The 20892-nt window shown below is 52.1% G+C and overlaps 1 protein-coding gene across 2 annotated transcripts in view; it reads right to left on the bottom strand.

Moving 5' to 3' along the window:
• MTMR7 (myotubularin related protein 7) overlaps positions 1-20892 on the bottom strand; it is a 108759-nt gene that overhangs the window by 31232 nt on the left and 56635 nt on the right. For both annotated transcript variants that reach the window (XM_020976759.2, XM_020976760.2), the window contains exons 4-7: positions 15751-15908; positions 9063-9191; positions 7795-7929; positions 1470-1602 (exon numbers count right to left, since the gene is read on the bottom strand). In XM_020976759.2, the coding sequence (XP_020832418.1) occupies positions 1470-1602; positions 7795-7929; positions 9063-9191; positions 15751-15908 (555 nt within the window). The remainder of the gene's footprint in view (positions 1-1469; positions 1603-7794; positions 7930-9062; positions 9192-15750; positions 15909-20892) is intronic.

Raw genomic sequence — 20892 nt, forward strand, 5'->3', positions numbered from 1 at the left:
TTGTGTCTGGTCAAACCAGGCCTAGAACACCAGCTTCAGTCCTGGGAGCTGCTTCCTGTCTTCCTCCCAGTGCCTGCTAAGACCACGAGTATCTGGGCCATGTACAATCATGGCGGCTGAAGCTTGGGTCCAACAGCGCCAACTGAGAGATTCTATCCAAGCTGTTGGGTAGTCATTCTGTTAACTCAGTCTCACCCCACCTGCTGCCCCAGAGTGGTACCAGGGCAGAGGGCTAAATGTGGAGGGAGAAGACTCGGGTTCAAATCCTATCTGTCACTCGCTTCCTCTATGACCGGAGCCAGTGACGTGGTTTGTTCTGCCTTTCTTTGCATCTCCGTTGCTGAGCACGGTGCCTGGCACACAGCAGGCACTTAGGAAATGCTTACTGACTTAACTGCCCTTGTCTGGGCCTCAGTTTCTTTCTCTTTAAAGTGAGGGAGTTGAACCAGATGGCCTTGAAGGACCCCCCAGCTCTAAGTTCTGTGCTCCTATGAACCTCAGTCCAGAAAAGCTTCCCAACAATTCACGCTAGCCAAAGTGGATGGACGCTGGGGAGGGGAGTGGGGCCTGCTGTCCCCACTGGAGGTCTCTGACCAAAAGCTGGACGGTCGCTTGCCCCACTGGGAATTTGCAGAGAAATGACTCTTGTTCAGGGATGGCTGGGCTAGAGGCCTCCCAGGGTCCTATGCGGCAGGGACCACAGCACCGACAGACAGACAGAGCTCCGTCCAGAGGTTCAGAGAGCCTGAGGGGACATGCAGAGACTGGATGGTGTCAGCCCTTTCAGGAGACGTCTGCTGCAGCCATGCGGCCAGGGACAACTGCCCTTTGCTGGCTTTTCTCTCCATTGGGTTCATGGCCCTTGGGGGCACATCCCTGCCCCTCCCCAGACCTCAGAGGCTGCATCTATAAAATCAGAGGGGTCAGGGGGAGTTGGGCCAGACCCATCCATGATCCCATAACCCGACAGGCACCCAAACAAATCCAAGGACCAAGGCCTAGAACTGATTTTACAGATAAGGAAACTGAGGCCTGCAGACTTGCCCAAGGTCATACAGCTGGTAATGAACAGAGCTGGGATTTGAACCCAGGTCCTCCGGATTCAGAGCCAGGGTCCTTCACGCTGCCCCATAATGCCTCCATTAAAAGTACAAGAAGCACAGGGCCACCCTGCTCACAGGAGCACTCGTTCCCAGAGACCGCCTGGCCCTGACGTGGCAAGGCCCCGTCCGGGGGGGGGGGAGGATAATGCCGGTGCCCTGCGTTCCCAGGCATCTCCGGGCACCTAGCCCTCGTGGGGCCATCGAGTCCCCCATAAGGAATGATGCCAGTGCCCCACATCCCCAGGCATTTCAGGGCACCCAGCCCTGGTGAGTCTGTGGCCCGGCCAGGCGGCCTGGCCGGAGCAGGAGCTCAACAGTCAGTGGCGGCCCCCGCAGTGGTGGGGGAGCAGCGAGGGGCGCACTCACCTTCCAGCATTTTCTGCAGGCTGCTCCTCATCACATGGATGTTCTCGATGCCAATGAACTGAAACTTGATGTTGGCATAGTTATCCTCGTTCTCGTACCCTTTGCCCGCTGCGCGGTTGGCCATGGCGTTGAGCTGCAAGGCAGAGCAAGCCTGGTCACGCAGCGGCAGGCCCGGGGGGGGGGATGTGCGTTCCTGACGGCCCAGCCCTCCGCTCCCCCCCTCCCTCCGAGATTCCAACCCTTTCCACCGCATATGTCTTGCATAGACACAGTGCTGGGCACGTTGTCTTCCCCATTAGAATGTGAGCTCCTCGGCAGGGGAGGGAGGGAGGGACACAATTTGGAACGCAAATTAAAAAAAAAAAAGAGGTGAACGCTAAAGCTCTTTTTACAGGTAATTGGGGGAAATAAAGCATTACGTAAATCTGTACATTTTTAAAAAGTGAGCTCCTTGCAAGCAGCGTCTGATTTTGCCCTTCTCTCCATCACCAGAACAGGTATCCTAGCAGGGCGCCTGGAACTCAGTAGGCGCTTCATAAATGCTGCTGTCTTCCTAGCATCTGATCATCTGAAGGAACCGGGGGTGTTTAGGCTGGGGCAGAGAAGATTCAAGGAGATGGGAGCTATGTTCAGATATCTGAAGGACGATCAGGAAGAGTTAGATTGGACTTGAATTGCTTGGCCCCAAAGGGCAGACCCAGGAACAATGGAGAAAGTGATAAAGAGGCCCACTTAGGCTTAAGTGAAGAAAAACTTTCTATCAATGAGAGCTGCCTCGCGAGGTAGTGAGCTCCCCATCCTTGGGCCTTGGCGGTCTCCAAGCTCTGACAGGCAGACCACTCCCAGATTAACATGGAATGGTTGCTTGTTTTCCAGGGGTGGAGGGCCTCTTCGGGTATGGATGGGAGCAGTGAGTGCCCCGGTCTCAGCGGCCTTTGGCTCCACATCTATCGCCTCTGGGCTCTTGTTGGGTTTGTAATGGGTTTCTACCTTCCCCAGCTGGAGGGGGGGCTGTCTGTGGAACCCAAAGGCCTGGGGCAGAGGGTGGGCTCTGCTACCCCCTGGCAGGGTACCTTTGTGCAAGTCACTACCCCTCTGTGGAACAGGGAGGACAAAAACGGAACGACTCGCCTCCCTGGGCAGAAGGCAGGAGGAAGCTGCCCTCAGACGTTGCTGCTGTTGACAAGGACACGGGTACAAACAGTGAGAAGAGGTGGCAGGTACTTAGAGGAGTGACTGATGCCCAGACCTGGTCCCCAAGGGCTTGCAAAGCGCTTAACCAATACCTCGCTCAATCCTCAAGATTGGGGGGGGGGTACTATCATTATTCCCATATTACAGGCGAGGAAACTGAGGCAAAGGCTAAATGACTTCCTCTGGGCCACAGAGCTAGGGAGCGGCTGAGGCTGGCCTCCAGGCCCAGCACGCTGTGCCCTGTGGTGTCCCCTAGTGGCCTGTTGGAGTGGGCGAGTGCCATCTTCTCCGTTCAGTGGAAGGAAGCCAAGGGCCACACCAGCTGGCCCAGCTCCAGCGGTGGTCCTTCACACTGCGGCCCTGGAGTCCTTTGGGCGCTCCTTTCTGAAAGCTGTATCCCTTCCTGCCTCTGGCAGGGAAGAGAGAGTCTTGAAAACCTCTAGTGATTGGAAGATAGCTGTGGACGCGTGCAATGGCGGTCCAGAGTCCCTGGAAGAATGACTGGTCACTTGAAGCGAGGCAAAGCCAAGCCTTGGAGGGAGGTCTGGATGGCGGGGCTGGCTGGAAGGGCCTTGGGACTCTGACAGGCCTCGTTTCACAGCGTCTGATGGCGCCACGGCCGTAGAGGCTCGAAGCCCGTCATGGCATGACTCGCTGATCCAGCCCATGGCGGCTGGCTGGGGCCACTTGCCAGCTCTTTCACCCTGCCCCAAACTGGAAAAACTCCATCTCCTGCTTCTCCACGCCTCATGAACCGAGGCACACGGCAGCACCATCGATCCTGCCGTTCCCTAAGGGAAGAGAAGGGGGCCCGGCAGCTTCAGGGGCCACGTCAAACCGGATTCATCAACAAACTCAGAGAAGCTCAGACCCTACTGGACAGCCCCTCGGGAGTCTGGCCTTTCACCCAGCACACCACAAGGTGGCAGCCTGTGACCTGCCAGTGGAAGCAGCCCAGCAGAGTAAGATGGTGCTGGTGCCCAGGATCCTAGGTCCAGCGCTAGGAGGGGCCTCAGGGGCCACCCCTCATTGTTCAGAGGAGAAACTGAGGCACAGAGGGGGCACCGCCTCATCAGTCCAGAGCTGGAAGGAATCCCAGGAGCCATCTACTCCAACACCCAGATTTGACAGATGAGGAAACTGAGTCATGTGCGACCAAGACTCAGGGAGGGCCCAGTGACCCCAGGGCCTGCGCTCGAGGAGTTACAATCTGATGGGGGAAGGAACAACTTGCAAAGAGGAAGCTTCACTTCGGCTCAACTCAAGAGACACTTAGTGCCTACTGGGTGCCAGGCACTGCAGGGCCACAAAGCCAAAGAATGAGCCCACCCCTGGTCTACAGACCAGAGGACGTGACAGGTGCGCGTGGGCTGCCTCTGGCATCAGGTGGCCTGGGTTTGAATCCCTCCTCTGCTACTTACGGACCCTGTGACTCTGGGCAAGTCACTGAGCCTTCCTGGGCCTCAGTTTCCTCACCTGTAAAAGGGGAGAGCACTGGCCTGGATGGTCTAGGAGGGGGTCCCTTTGGGCTCTAGACTTGGGGTACCTTCACAGCATGGCCAGAAAAGTCCTGGACGGACTGAGTCCCTGCATCCTGGGTCCTCAGAAGGGGCCGAGGACTCAGTGCCCTCTCGGGGATCTCCGGCCACATCCCCCAAGTGGTGGCTGCCAGGAGGAAGCCCCTCCTAAGGAGAGTTCCCTTTACCCCTCTGAGGAAGAAGCGGGGACCAAAGTCTGGAAACAGGGATTCCTCTAAGGGAGGACGCCGCCGCCTGGCTGCCTCACTGCCTGCGCCTGCCTGGGAAGGGGCGTCCCAGGAGATTTTACAAATGAGGACACTGTGGCATAGGCAGAGGAAGGGACTTGCCCAGGGTCACACGGCTAGCCACCTCCAGTCCCAGGGGGAGGGCAGCACCACTTTCACTCTGGCCCTCCATTACCCTGACCCTGTCACAGAACATTCAAGCTGAAGTGCAATTCATTTCCTTTCCACAGAGACCCACTGTGTGCGTCTGCTGCTGCCCCCCGTGACAGATGGCTCAGATCCCTCTCTCCTAATCTTCTCTGAGGGTGAGCAATGAGAAAGGTGGGGCACGTGGGCTCAGGCTGGGGACCAGGCAGGCCTGGCCCACTCTCAACCCCAGCTGGCACACAGGCAGCTGTTCTTCTCCCAAAGAGAAATGGAGACTTGTATGGGGCACACCCTCCCCTCCCGCCAAGCTAGATCCTGAGGGACAAAGATCTGCAGGTGAGGTCTTTCTATGGACTACAGTCCCAGCAGCCTCTGCAGGGCGCGCACAAGTGTGTGTGTGTGTGTGTGTGTGTGTGTGCGTGTGCGTGCGCGCGCAGAGATGAGAGAGATGGGGGGAGAGGAAGAAAGGGGGAGGGGAGGGGAGCAGATAGAGGGAGAAAGGACAACAAGAGGGAGAGAGGAGGGAGAGAGAGAAAGAGGTGGGAGGAGAGAGGGAGGAAGGAATGAGAGAGAGCGGGAAGGAGGGGGCAGAGAGAGGGGGAGAGAAAGGTGGGGTGGGAACAAAAGGTCAAGGGCACAGTTTTTTGGCTCCTTAATGGCCCAGTGTCAGAACTGTTATCTGTCACTAAGAAGAAATAATCCCAGAGCTAAAAATACTCCCCCAAACTGTGCCTCCTGATCAGCTAAATCTGGGATTGGCCCAGCTCCGGCTGCCACTGCATTTCCTTGAAGGCTTTCACAGTGGAGAGGCCTTGATTCCTGGCCCCTTAGACTAACTGCTGAGCTGTGACGAGTTCACTGCGAACCAATTCTGAAAAAGCCCCCAGCACCGGGGGCTTGCCTGGCCATGGCCAGATCATTCTCTTTCTCTCTCTCTGTGTGTCTGTCTGTCTGTCTTTTTCTGGCTCTCTCCCCTGTTTTCCTACCCAGCAAGCCTCTTCACTCGCTCTGCCCAGAGCTTTTGGAAAGCAATCAGTTAGGGGCACGGAGCTGGGGCACCAAGGGGCCCCAGTGGGAGGGGGACAGGAGGACAGCCAAACTCTAGGAACGTGGCTTCTGGGTCAGCAGGGTGTGCCTGGCCACAGCGGGAGGGGCGGTGAGCAGAGCTCTCCTGCTCCACCTCCTTCCCCACAGGTCTTTTCTAGAGAGGCTGTCTCCTGTCTCCTGTTCCCCCAGCAGCAAGAACAGCAGCCCCTGGCACAGCAGAGAGCTTGGGGGTGGGGGAGGCCCTGAGAGACCAAAGCTTGTCAGAGACCAAGGGAGGGTTCGGGCCCCACTCATGAACTCCCTAAGGCCAGTCCTCTATAGGAATCTGGTGCCCGATGTCGGACGGCAAAGGTTACACATCTGGCAGACCTGGGAGGGCCCTTAAGCATCAGCCACTTTAGAGGAGGAAATGAGGGTCAGAGAGAGGAAGGGGCTTGGCCAAGGCCACATCCTTAGCAGGACAACTAAGACCTCAAGCTAGGTCCTCTTACCCGAAAGCCAGCAGTCTTTCTACTGAGCCTCAGCAGGAAATGTCCCTCTCTGCCCTAACCTCTGCCTCCCGCTGTTTGACTTAAGTCATAGAGTTCCCCGTGTGGACAGTTGTCCCCACTTCCGACGTGGGGCCCCTGGCCCTAAGGCCCCATCAGGGCCATTGTGGGGGAAGGGGGAAGCACCACCGGGGGTCTCTGTTTTCCCTTCCTTTCCCTTTGTTCCTCCCCCAACTTGGGAGGCCCAGACACCACCAGGCAGGAAGAACAAAAGGGCTGTGGGTGTCATCAACTACAAACCCTCCAGTGAGATGGATGATCACCAGACCTCACCAGAGTCCTCTGGGCCTTGCCATTCTCCCCAAGGCTTCGGCTCTTCCCATCTACTCTGCCACTGTGACATGGTTCATTTCCTTCAATTACAGTGTGAGCTTCTTGAGGTTATGGTCTGTCTATCTTTTCTATTTGTATCCTTAGTGCTTAGGACAGTTCTAGGCACCTGATAAATCCCTTTTCATCCACCCATCCATCCACCCATCCCTCCATCCCTCCTTCCATCCATCCATCCACCCATCCATCCCTCCCTCCATCCATATCTCCATCCATCCCTCCATCCATCCATCTCTCCATCCATCCCTCCATCCACCCACCCACCCATCCATCCATCCATCCCTCCATACATCTATCCATCCCTCTATCCCTCCATCCCTCCTTCCATCCATCTCTCCATCCACCCCTCTATCCATCCATCCATCCATCTCTCCATCCACCCCTCCATCCATCCCTCCATCCATCCATCCATCTCTCTATCCCTCCATCCATCCCTCCATCCATCCCTCCATCCACCCATCCATCCACCCATCCATCCATCCATCCACCCATCCATCTCTCCATCCATCCCTCCATCCATCCTCCCATCCCTCCATCCATCCATCTCTCCATCCACCCCTCCATCCATCCATCCATCCATCTCTCCATCCATCCCTCCCTCCATCCATCCATCCATCCATCCATCCATCCATCCATCCATCCATTGGGCTCTTCAAGCCAAACAAACACGTATTCCAAGCCTGCTGTGCGCAGAGGGCTATGCCTGGTGCTGGCTTTACAAAGAAGGGCTCAGAGTCGATGTCACTGAGCCTGTGGCCACCAGTCAGACATTGACCACCAGCTGAATGATGACTCCCCTTTACTGACTTGAGCACGTTCCGCAGCCAGTGAGTCTGTGCGGCTGATTCTGCTTCCCAGTACTCCTGGGATGGGCGTCAGGTTCAATGTTGGAGGTCCTAGGAACCGTGGTGGGAAGCTGGAAGGGCCCTCACCGGCCATCCTGCCCAACCCCCTCCTTTGAAAAGGAGGGGACTGAGGCCCAGGGAGAGACAGGGACTTGTCCGTGGTGATGAAGGTGAGAGGCGGGGTTTGGACCCTGGCCCTGAGCCCCATTGCCTCACACAGGCTGTGGATCAAAGGGCAGTGTCTTGCTCTGGCCACAGCAGCTGGCGATGGCCAGCTCCCTCCAGAGTGGAGGGCTGCCCTCGGTGGGCAGCTTTGGCCACATTTAGGAAGTCACAGAACAGCTGAAGAAGCAGAACTACCAGCATCGTCCTGGGGCTGGACCACCCAAGCCAAGGACCCCCCTCTCCCCGAGGTGCAGTCACTGTCCCACCTTGGGTCCCTGCCTCACCTTAGGCCTCGTGTCCACAACGTACATGAAGTCACTCCCAGGATTGGCTCTCCGGATCGCCTGCAGCATCTGCTCGTCCTCAAGACAGCGGGCACTGAAGCCAGACAAAGGCTGGCTGCTCCGGCAGATGGAGGCCTGGGGCGGGGGGGTGGAACAGAATCCCGGCTTGCAAGGCTGGCCATGGCCCCAGGGCCTCTGGGCACCACACAGGCCATGTGCACACTGAGTGCCTGAGCTACCCCTCACAAGCGTCAGGAGAACCTTCATGTCAGCAGACGGGCTCTGAGCCAGGACACTCGCAGCTCATGCCCAGGCTCAGCCATGGCTCAGCTGGGCGACTGTAGGTAAGTCATTCCCTCCTCCAGTGCCCGGAGCTGTGTGGCCGATGGGAAACACATCTGCCCAGAGTGGAAAGGCCTTCCACGGTTCTGGGTGGGGTAAGACTACCAAAGACTGAGGCCAGCTCTTTAAAGGCAAATGCCCATCCAGAGGAGTGGTGTGCTCCTTCTGAGTGAGCGATCACTGCCATCCTGGAAACCATTTCTGGATTTCTAGGCTGGAGTGCCTAGGAAACGAGCTTACACGCCCCCTCCGACTCCATCTCATTACTTTATGGTGGCTTACCACACAATAATGGCCCGTCCAAGCAGGGAGGGATTCTAGAGGGCATTCAGTCTATTCAAACAGACAGCAAGCCTTCATTCTGCACTTACTCTGTGCCAGGCACAGTGCCAAGCGTATTTTAGAGAAAAGCTGAGACACACGGGAGTGGCAGAGCCAGCCCTCGAACCCGGGTCTCCAAGCTCAGAGCTGGGTGCTGCTCCTTCCACTGAACCGGCCCCATGGGGCTTTGAAACTTTCTAGGCATCTCCATCGATTAGACCCACCCTCCACAGACCCCAAACTGGTGACCCTGACAATGTCCCAGGAACACGCTGCTTCTCCGGATCCACGGAAGGCTCCAGCCACACTCTGGGGACGTGCTCATGGTCTCCCGAGAGGCCCATGCATGAAGCCCACAGCTTGCAAGGCTCTCATCTGGGCCCAGGGACTGAGGGTGTGTGGAGGGGCTTATCATCACAGCCGGGCTATGAGGCACCAGGACGCAGACCTAGGCTGGCAGGGCCAGCGTCCTGTGCCACAGCAGGGCTGGACAACATTGATCAGAAGGACAGAGCCCATTTCTGAGCCCACCCCCCAACAGAGACAACCGAGAGGCCCGGGGCAGGGCAGGCCAAGAAGAAGAGAGCTGGGAACTTGAGACTCACATTGGTGTCTTTGCAGTAATAAGACAAGGCAGGGAACCGGCGGCGGCTTCGGAACTTGGAGCTGCCCATGATGATGTGCGCGGTGGCTGACCTGGGGACATAGACGTCAGTGGGATACGAGTCACACACCTGTCCAACAGAATACAACGTGGCTTTAGAAATTCTGCTGGAATATCTGTGCATTGAGACCCAAGTACCAGGTGTGCTGGATTTCTAAGTTGTGAGTTCAAGGGGAGAGCGGGGGCCAGGTTGGGGGAGAGGGAGGAAGTGGGGGAAGGGAGAGAGCACAGCCCTGACCAGTGGACCTTCATCCCTGGGCTCCAGGCAAGTATAGGAGAGGATCCCATAGCATGGATCACCCCCAGGCGCCTTCTTCACCTGGGGATTTCTGGCTCTTAGAACTGGATGGGACCGCAGAGGTTAGCTAGCCCAAGCCATTCATTTGACAAGCGAGGAAACTGAGGCTGAAGGAGGTCCCACAAAGAGAAAACGAGCGGCGAGGCGGTCCCTTGTCTGCCCCAGAGCAGGGCTAGCAGCAGACAATGGATTCTTTTCAGAAGGAGCCTCCTTGGTAACCTCACCTTGGAGCGGAGGGGCCCTGGCTCTCTCTCAAAGGCTAGGCCAGGACAGGTGAGGCGAGCTCAGGCAGGTGGCCCAGGGTGCCGTGGCCTATGGTCCAGTCCAGCCCAGGGGGTGTCTGGGTGTCTGGTGTGAGGACTGGCCATGCTTCCTCAGACTTCCAGTTTAGGGCTGTGTGCGCTGAGTCCCCTCTCACTTCACTGTGAGCTTTTGGGGAACAGAAGCCGGCCCTCATTCTTCTCCAGTCTCCCAGGACCAAACGCTTCACAGTTCCACAGAACTGGAGCTTCCCTTGCTGCTGAAAGCAGGGCAGCTAAGGAGGCTCGATCACCTTTGGGAGAACTTCTCCTTCAAAACAGGGAGGGACCAGCAGTGGGCTAGTTTATCTTCTGAGAAATGACTCTTTATGAAAAACGGGCAGAGTCTGACACACATCTTCGATTTCCAAGGGTCCAGAGGAAGGACAGGCAGGACTGTGAGGTCTAACGATCTGAAGGGACCCTGGCCCCTGGGGCTAAAGGGAGGAATGGGAACCTTCTCAAGAACGAGACTGAATACACTATGAGAAGCCGGTCCAGCAAATGAGGAAAGAGGACTTGTCTAAATCGGCCAGGGTGGACATACGGGAAATTCATGACCAGCTTTGAGTTTGAAAATTTTATTAATACCTTTAGTTTTGATATCAACGACGCTTCCCAACATACTCCCCAACCCCTTCTCAAAGAGCTACCTCTTACTTAAAAAAAGAAACAATCAATCAAAAGTGACCAACTCATCAACCCATTCGTACAAAGTGTTCTTCCCCCACAGTCCCCCAGCTCTGCCAAGGAGGAAGGAGATGGTGCTCGGGTTTCTCCTGCAGAGCCAAGCTGGGATATTCTAATCACATAATGTTCAGCTGTGATTTGGGGGCGACTGGCCTTCCTGTTTATATCGCCACAGTTCTCCGCGTTATTTTCCTCATTCTTTGCATACATTCCTTTCAGACTTTGATGCTTCTCTGAATTTTTTATTCATCATTTTCAGAGTGCAGCCATATTCCCTAGCAGGCATATACCAGAATGTCTTAGCCATTCCTCAATCAATGGGCATCTACTTGTGATTAGAAAAGATGCTCTTATACATATTGGTGTATAGGGGGTCTTTATTTTTATCTTTGACCTCTCTGGGGCATATACTTAGCCAGAAGATATTGGGGTCAAAGGATCTAGATGGTTTAGTTCTTTTCTTAACACAGTTCCGAAATGCTTTCCAGAATGACTTGACCAATTCATGGCTCCATCCGTAGAGTACTAATGTACCTCCAGTGTCCATTATTCCCAGCTTTGTCATCTTTGCCAAGTTGCTGGGTGTGAGGTGAAACCTCCAGGTTGTTCTGATTTTCATTCCTTGCAACAGTAAAGATGGGGGGCATCTTCCATCCAGTCATTCATAGTTTGTCAACCTCCTCTGGAGAACTCTTTGTTCACAATCTTCATCTGTGTATTCATTCTAGAACGGCTGTTGGTCTTATATATTTGGGTTAGTCCCCTCTATGTCTTGGATAGCAGACCCTTATCAAAGATATTTGAGGCAGTTTTTTTCCCCCTCAAGTGACAGGTTCCCTTTTCATCCTAATTGCATTGATTTTAGTTGCGCAAAACCTTTACAATTCCAAGTAATCAAAGTTAGCTGTTACTCTCTGTGATTGTTTCTATCTCCTTTTGAGAGAAGAGATCCCTGTCTACCTGCAGCTGTGGATGGCAGCTGGGCTGATTGTGTTCCACATTTTCTGAGGGTCTCACCTTTAATATTTGAGTCCAAAGTCCATTTTGAGCTTATTGGGATAGAAAATGCATTTTCCAGTTTTCCCAAAGTTCTTGTCAAAAAGGGAATTCTTCCACAAATAATTTATTAACTCTGACTTATTGCAACTTAGATTTTTCAAAGAAATGCATAGAAGATGAAAACAAAGGTAGTGCCAGAAGATGTCTGTAAAAGCACAGCCTGGTCCTACATAAACAGTCAAGGATGCAAAAGTGAAGAATTAGCTGGGTCTTGAGAGCAGGAGTATGTTGTTAAATGTTTAAGAATTGGCTCTCTGGTGGGAGGGGGGAGGGGGGAGGGGGGGGGAGGTGCACACGGCACATTTTTAGGTATCATTTGCGTGATCAACACTGTGTCCATCCCCTTCTTAAGTCTAGACAATCAATGAAACAATCAAGCCCTGGTTTGCAGGGTCTGACGATTTCTGAGGTGGAAATGCTCACTCGGAACATTTAACAATCGGCTCTTCGATGCAGGTATGAGCTGACGCTGGCACAGCCGTGCTTGGGAGGAAACTAGAGTAGCCAGAAGACTGTGAGCTATCTTAAGCGTCAGTGAAGAAAAGCGGGGGCTGAAAGAAAGGGGCAGGATCCACTCAGCGTGAAGGGGATGCCATCAGAGGAGAAGAGACGGGGAGCTGGTCAATTCTCTTTGTCTTTTTGCTTGTTTTCTCTGCCAAGTAAAAGGATGTTTGGCCTGGAAAGGGCAGAAGAGAAATGGTTGAAACCCAGGGTAAGCAGGGAGCGAGTTCAGGTTATCAAGCCCAGGGGTACCACACCTCAGAAAACTGGAAGGACCGGAGGATGTGACTGTTCAGCCAGACAGATTTGGAAAGTTAATGGAGAAAGAAAGAATGACAAAGGGCTAGAGAAGGGCAAATTTTCTCTCGATTTTCAAAAAAGGATGCAGAATAAAGGCTACAAAATATTGTTTAGTCAGCCTGACTTTCATTCCTGGCAAAATTCAAGTACGCATTATTCAAAGGATGGTCCATGAATATGTAGAAAAGGAAGCAGTGATCATAAACAGACAGCCAGGCTTTGGCAACAACAGCGGAGCCAGAATAACACTGTTTCCTTTTCTGACAGGGTAACTGTGGCGGCAGACTAGGGGGAATGTTGCTTCCTACAGCTAGATATCAGCAGAGCCTCTGACACGCTCTGCGCGCCATCCCTGTGTAAACGTAGTTCTAGAGATATGGGCAGGACTCTGGTGTAACTAGCAGAATCTGAAACCCACGAAGGGCCCAATTCCCAATGCAGGCAAAAGTGACCCAGTGTAGCGGAGGTCTCCCGTGGACTGCCTTGGTGATCCGGGATCACGGTGCCAGATACAGGCATCCTTGTTAAATGAGCTGAGTCAGGGGCAGTTTTTGACAAGGTCTTGGCAGATTAGGCCACTGAGCTAACGAGATGAAGCTGAGACAGGAAAAATACATAGTCAAACTGTGGTCTGAAAAAAAATGACTGCAGAAGTATAAGAAGAAAGAAGGCTGGCTATACATCAATTCATCTGAAAAAGATCTGAGAGTTTTAGTGGACCACAACTTCAACATGCAGTAGGCATCATCATCATCATCACTCATTAATTCTTTGTAGCTGCACCAGATCTGAAGTCAAGATGAATTGAGTGTAAATCTGGCCTCAGACACTTACTGGCTGTGTGACCCCGGGCAAGCCACTTAACTCTGCTTGCCTCCATTTCCTCATCTGTAAAATGAACTAGAGAAGGAAATGTCAAGTATCTTTTCAAGAGTTGGACACGACTGAAATGACTGAACAATAACAACAAATATGGCGCCTGTGGGTTTGCAGAGCACTCCACATGCCTTATTTCATGTGATCCTTACAACGACCCTGTGCAGTAGGTGCCATTATTATTCCCATTTTATAGATGAGAATACTGAGGCTGGCAGGAGTTACAAGATTTGCCCAGGGTCACCCAGTGAGCAAGGGCCTGAGGCCAGATTTGATCTCGGGTCTTCCTGACTGCAAATCCTATGTTCTATCTATCTACTGAGCCACCTCCCTGCTACTCCTGAACACATATCCCAAAGAGGTCAAGGGGGAGAAATAAAGTTCCTAGAGACACCCAAAGATTTATAGCAGCATCTGCTCGGGCACCAACAAGCTGGAAAGAGAGTTTGTGCCCATCCGTTGGGGAATGGTGGACAGACTGTGGTGGATGCAGGAAATGAATGTTACTATGTCGCCAGGAATGATGACCGTGAGGAATTCTGAGGAACACGAGAAACACATATTCTGAATGGATAAAGATCAACGAAAGTCCATGGGCCTGAAGACAGGTCATATGAGAATAGTGCAAGGAGTCAGGGATGTTTGTCCTAGGGCTCTACCTTGTGGGGACATGCTGGGTGTCTGTTAGGGAAGGTCTGTGAGATTAGGGAGGGACAGGACTTCTTCTGCTTGGCCCCAGAGGGCCGAACCAGGAGCAGCAACGGGAGGGGAGCCACGAGGCCCACTCAGGCACAGAGAGCCGTCCAAGAATGAGGTGGGCTGCCTGGAGGGGTGCTGGGCTCTGCTCCCTGGACGTCTTCTCGCCCAGGCTGGATGACCGCTTGTCAGGAGTGTCAGAGGGGGTGTTATTTTGGGTTGACGGTGGATTAGATGACCTCTGAAGACCCTCCCCGTGCTCGACTTCCATGATTCTGTGAAAGTGGACGCAGGAAAGCATGAACCCAGTGATGTCGGAAAGCCAACACTAAGGTTGGCCAAGCTCCAGTGACGCGTGGGGAGCCTTCTGGGCTCCAGAGGACGTCCAATGGGGCCCATGTCCCTACTTCTGGTGCAGAGGCAGGAGATGCTGGCTGAGGAATGGGGCATCCCCCCTCAGAAGGACAGCTGCCCAACCGCTTTGGAGCCCGCGTTCCTCCATCACGAGGAAGGGTTCTGCTGGGGCCTGGCTGTACCGTCGTGATCCACAGGCAAAACAAGATGCAATAACAGGGAAATAATAAGCCGACAGGAGCAAACCCAGTGACGGCGCCTGCTCTACCCACCAGTAACCCTTCCTCTTGGCCGGTACCATCCAAAGGCACTGATTTTAGACATCACTGAACAAAGGGCTGGACCAGGCATCTGGCTCTCACTCCCTCCTGTCTGCCAGACTAACCGGGTACATCTCTCCTCTGCTCAAAAGCCAACCAGTTGCCTCCTGCGTCCTGAAGGAAATCCAAAGTCTTTAGGGTGGCATTCAAGGCCTATTTCTCCAGACCTCTCCCCACTACTCTTGCCAGCCACCTCCTGGCCTATAAACATGCCCTGCACTTTCTTTCTTTTAGAGAAATCATATTCTTACTTGATAAGGCATTTATCATGATTAGAAACACCAATAGGACTACAGTGAAATGCATCAGACACTCTCAGGTCCCTTCCCAGCGGATGACTCCAGGGTTCTCCTGGCAGAAATGAGTTCCTTGAAAGCCCCCACACTTTCCATGCTTGTGAACACTGACTTCTAGATTTACCTTTAGTACTGAACGCCCAGCACAAAAGCCTGAAAATGAGGACCAGGCTTCTCTGGGTCTGAGTCTACAGAAACTTTCCAGTTATGTTTTTATTTTTAATTTTTTTTAAAATAAATGTATTATTTATCTATTTTTAACATTTATTTTTAAAATTGTGAGTTCTGAATTCTCTCCCTTCCCCAGCCACAAGCAATGTGAGAGCAATCACACATATGAAATCACACAAAACACATTTCCCTATTAGCCACACTGCACAAAAAAAGCAAGAAAAATAGAGAAAATTAAAAAATGATGCTTTGATCTGCACTCAGACGCCCTTGGTTCTCTCTCTCGGGTGGAGAGCATTTTTAATCATCTTCCCATCAAAGTTAAAGCACATTTGACATGGCTGTTAGCAGAAGTCGTGGAGGGAAGATTCCATTTTAGAATCCCAGAGCCCCAAAGCGCCCTGGAGACCACTGGAGAGGGAGGTGGGGTGGGGCAGGGAACGGGAGTGAGTTTTGTTTAAGGTCTCAAAGCAGAGCTGGGGTGGATGGAGATCATCCTCCTCCCTGAGACAAAAGCAGATCAGCTACATGAGGGGAGGGGAGGGAATAAGCCTCTTTATAGCACCTGCTTTGCACAAGAGAACACTGACCACCTAGGGACTGGCGAGCTGGCCAACAAGTGCCCTGACCAGCTCTCTCGGCCTCTGCCGGCCCACAGCTTTGCCCCACTAATGCCCAGGTTTAGAATGAGAGGAGGGAGGTCGGGCCTTCCAGGTCTCTAAGTGGCAGGGCCTCGGCACGGCCCCACTGGCCCGTCCGCCACACTCACCCGGTAGTCTCTGTTGACATCGCTGAGGTGCCAGTAGCTGTTGGGGACGCCCATGCGCTTGTACTCCTCACGGAGATCCACCAGCGTCCAGCCCTGCTCACGCTCTTCCTTGTCCAGCTTGGGGTTGAAGGAGAAACAGAACAGCTCTTCGTACTTCACTGAAAGGCAGAGGTCAGAGTGCAGACAGTGAGCCCCAGGCCCCCCCGCTGCTCCAGGCCCAGCAGCTGCCACCAGGACAGCCTTTCTGTTCCAGCGATGCAGGTTGGAACCCCTCCTTCCCACCGCTACCCCCTCCCAAGCCCCACGAGGACCATATTTTAGCAGCCCTCCTGGTGCTAGCTCCCTTTCCTCATGACGGATGCACAGACGTAAGTACAGACATGATACAGAGAGCCTCTGATGTGCGGAGCCCTCCCCAGGCATCCCAGGCCTTGTCCCACATCTTCCTTCCCTACCCAAGCCTGATGTTACTGGTCACAGGATGGGGGGGCACACCTCCTCTTCAGTCCTTTACAAGGCCCATGCTCCTCCCTTCCCTTCAGCTCCACCTTAGCTTGAATGGAGGAGAAGCTGTGCCCACCCCGACTCAGTACGTGGCCCCCAGCATCCAGTCATGCCTACTCCCACAGTCATCCCAGGGACTGGTCCTCAGGCCTCCTTTCCTTTCTTTCCATGGAGACCCACATGCCCTGCTTACAAGATTCTTCACTAACCACGGCACCCTCCCACCCTTTTCACTGGAAGCATCCCTAACGAAAGGAGGGAATCTGAGTAGACCAGCACCCGCTGGGCTCGACTAAAGATCATCGCCCAGTTGAGCTGAAAACCATTCACCGGATGCAGAAAAGTCTCTTGTCTGCACAGAAACAAAGAGAGAGAAAGGAGGTGGGACAATGACCTTCCAGGAGTCCTGATTTCAAAGGAAAAAGCCTGAAGGATCCCTGAAGCCCTCTACTCTAACTCCCTGAGTGCGTTTTTAACAAGGCTTTGTAAAAGGGATGTGTCCAGAAGTGCAGGTGCCAAGTGTCTGTCCTGTGGAGAGCTTGCTTTGCACCTTGTCTCCCCCGTTAGATTGTAAGCAACTTGAGGGCAGGGGCTGTCTACTGCCTTTTTAAATATCCCTTGTCTCCTAGGAATATTGTAGCCAAATTCCAGAATTCCCAGGTCAAGGAGAAAATATTGCAGGCAGCCAGAAACAATTCAAGTATTGTGGAAACACAATCAGGATAACACAAGATTTAGCAGCTTCTACATTAAGGGACCAGAGGGCATGGAGTATGATATTCCGGAGGGCAAAGGAGATAGGATTACAATCAAGAATCACCTACCCAGCAAAAATGAGTATAATCCTTCAGGGTAAAAAATGGTCATTCAGTGAAATAGGGGACTTTCAAGCATTCCTGAGGAAAAGACCAGAGCTGAATAGAAAATTCGACTTTCAAATACAAGACTCAAGTGAAACATGGAAGAGGTAAACAGGAAAGAGAAATCATTATTAAGGTTGAACTGTTTACATTCCTGCAGGGAATAAAGATATTTGTAACTCATGAGTCCTTTGGCAGTATTAGGGTAGCGTGAGGGAAAAAAATTACATGTATGTATGGATAGATAGATAGATAGATAGATAGATAGATAGATAGATAGATAGATAGAGGGCACAGGGTGAGTTGAAGATGAAGGAGTGATATCTGGAAAATAAAATTAAGGGGCAAGAGAGGATTATGCTGGGAGAAGGAAAAAGGGAGAAGTAGAATGGGGTAAATTATCTCACATGAAACAGACAAGAAAAGACTTTTACAGTGGAGGGGAAATGGGGGAAGGTGAGAAGGAATGAGTGAATCTTATTCTCATAGGATTTGGCTTAAGGAGGGAATAACATACACACTCAATTGGGTAAGGAAATCTGTCTTACCCTACAGGAAAATAAGGGGGAAGGGGACAGGAGATCAGGGGGCTGATAGAGGGGAGGGCAGATTGGGGGAGGGGGTAATCAGAAGCACACACTTTTGAGGAGGGACAGGGTCAAAAGAGAGAATAGAATAAAGGGGGGGGGATAGGCTGAAGGGAAATATACTTAGTTTCGCACAACAGGACTACTATGGAAGTGTTTTGCATGACTACACATCTATACCTGTATCGAGTTGCTTGCCTTTTCGATGAGGGTGGGTGGGGAAGGAGGAAGGGAGAAAATTTAGAACACAAAGTTTTAAAAACACATGTTAAAAATTAAAAAAAATACAAAATACAAAAAATACCCAAAAAAATATCCCTTGTCCTTGCACACTGCCTGGCACATAGTAGACACTTAAGTAATGTTGACTGATTCTCTGCTATGAGTGAGAAAATATGTCTGTCACACACACACACACACACACACACACACACACACACACACACACACACACAGAGGAAAGCCTCAGAGAGGAGACCATAACCCCAGCACGGCATGTCTTGGCAGGCTGTACCCAGGTGAGGAAGGTTGAAGGATTGGCCTGGGGTCAGACTGTGTATCTGATGTCCCAGGACCAGCCAGGCTCAGGCCACCACAATTCCTGAGGACCAGAGATTAGGAAGTGGTAAGAAAAACCTCAGGACCTGAGTCAATGCGGGGAGGGAGAGGTACACAGGGCGCACACCCCCAGAAAAGCCTCCATTCGTGGAGGCACGCATGTGCACCCACACCCACATCAGCTGAATCAGGAGCCTGAGCAGGGTCCCTGGAGAGCAAGCATGGCCGTCCTCATCAAGCTCTTCGCCCCTGGGCAGCCCGGGCAGCCCACTGGCATCAGTGCCTCACACTTCTCACCATTTGGATCCATGAGCTTGGCTGCGATGGGAAGGCGGACCTGAGTTTTCAGGAGAAGAAAGCCGCGTGACTTCTTGATGGTGAGAGCCTGAGGGTCCTTCAAATGCCTCCTATGCCTTCTCCTCCTTAATTGGTTAGAAGTGATGAAAGCAAACTTGAGATCCCTCAGTCACCTTTTTGTTTCTCTTTTGCACTGGACCCGTGATTCCACAGGGGTAGGGAAGTCCTTGGTAGGTAAACTCTTTCTACCAGTGAAGACTCTCAGCTGCCCTGCCATGGTTGTATTAGAGAGACCTGCCTGGACACACAGACAGAATGACCCCCTGAGGCAGGACCTGAATCTGGCTCTCTGAGCACCATGCCAGGTGGCCTGTCCTAGGTCACCAACCCAATCCCAAAGGGACAGCCTCAGAGCTGGGGCTCCTCACAAGCCAAGCCCACATTCCAGCGGTGGCCAGACTGGCTGGAAATTCAGACCAAGCCAGAGTAGTCAGATGCCATCCGAGCCCCCATCGGTAGTGCTCTCTCACACTGTGCCAGAAACAAGGACAGCACCACAAAGGAGCCCTCTCCTGCTACTGCCAGTGGGTTCAATAAAAACAAGAATCAAGAGACTGTCAGTCATTGACAAGTCTGAATTGTCTCAGATGGGATCTGGGGTCAGGAAAAAAGAAGCAGCATTTTTCTAATTACCTTTAATGCTCTGAGATCTTCCAAGGAAGAAAGTTGTTTGCTTTTTAAAGTACTGCCTAGTGGAAGGCAAGATGGCTAAGTGGAAAGAGCTCTGGTTTTGTCATTCTTCCACTTCCTGCCTGTGTGACTTTGGGTCTGGCACTTCATCTCTTTGTTGTTTTTGTTTGTTTTGTTTTGCTAGGTGATGGGGTTAAGTGACTTGCCCAGGGTCACACAGTTAGTAAGTGTCCAGTGTCTGAGACCAGATTTGAACTCAGGTTCTCCTGACTCCAGGGCCGGTGCTCCATCCACTGTGCCACCTAGCTGCTCCCACACTTCATCTGTCTGGGACTCCTTTAAGAGGAAGAGGATTTGTGACACGAGCCAGCTCTAAAGCCTGCAGTGGCTAGGACACTGCTACCCACAGCTCTTACAAGGATGGTCTCACAAATGTATTTCTAACACAGGGTTAGATCATGAGCACAGTTGGTGGATGGCCTGGGTGGCATCTGGGGCACTGCCCTCGTCTATGCACCTCCATGGGCTCACATCCTGCTGTCTCTAAACCTACAGAAAATTGGCTTCTCCTTTATTAATCATATCTGATTTATTATATGTAATTATAAAACAGTTATATCTAATTTATTATATATAATTATACAATGATTACATATTATACAATCATTAATTATATATAATTTATTATATGCAATTATTAATTGTATATAATTAACCATAATAGGAGTGTAATATGTAATCTCTCCACCAGGTGGTACGATCCTTTAGCTACTGTGGCAGAATAGAGAGGGACTCCCACTTCCGCCCCTCTTGGTGTGGTCCAAAGTCCCAAAAGCTGTCTGGGCTGCCACATCCCACTGCTGACTTATACCAAACATATAGCCCACTAAGACCCCTAGATCTTTTTCAGACCAACTGCTTTCTAACCCTGCCCTCCCACATCCTGTGCTTGTGAGGTTGATTTTTTGAAACCAAGTGTAAGACCACCTCTCTTTCTCCTGAATTCCACCCTCTTAGATTCAACCAAATGCTCCATTCTAAACTCTCAATATCTTTTAAAATCCAGACTCAGTCATTTAGCCAGCTTGGTGTCATCTGTACCTGTAAAGAGCAGACCATTTACTCCTTTATTCAAGTCACTGATAAAGAAGTTAAATAATACAGGGCCAAGACCAGAGCCCTGGAGCACTCCACTGGAGACTTCCTACTAAAGTGGTAGTGAGGCATTTAACAACTAGTCTTCCAGTCTGGTTAGCCAAGAATATGATGAGAGACAGAGACAGAGACAAAGACAGAGACAGAGACAAAGAAAGACAGAGAGAGACAGAGAGAGAGAGAGACAAAGAGAGACAGAGACAGCGAGAGACAGAGATAGAGAGAGACAGACAGCTAGACAGAGAAACAGAGACAGACAGAGACAGAGAGACAGAGAGAGGTAGGGGGAAGGGAGAGAGAGACAGAGAAAGACAAAGACAAAAAGCGCTCTAGCACATGTCTGGATAACCAAAGTCCCCTCTCACTGCTCCATGCTGTCTTTGTGCCAGGCTTGTGATCTATTTCCCAACCTCATCTATTTCCACTTTCTGGCCAGGTGGTCTCTAGTATACAGCAAAGAGAAAACCACTTTCGTTTCTGACTCCTTTGAC

Source organism: Phascolarctos cinereus, unplaced genomic scaffold (genome assembly GCF_003287225.1).
Source record: "Phascolarctos cinereus isolate Bilbo 61053 unplaced genomic scaffold, phaCin_HiC Scaffold_9;HRSCAF=440, whole genome shotgun sequence".
NCBI lineage: Eukaryota > Metazoa > Chordata > Mammalia > Diprotodontia > Phascolarctidae > Phascolarctos > Phascolarctos cinereus.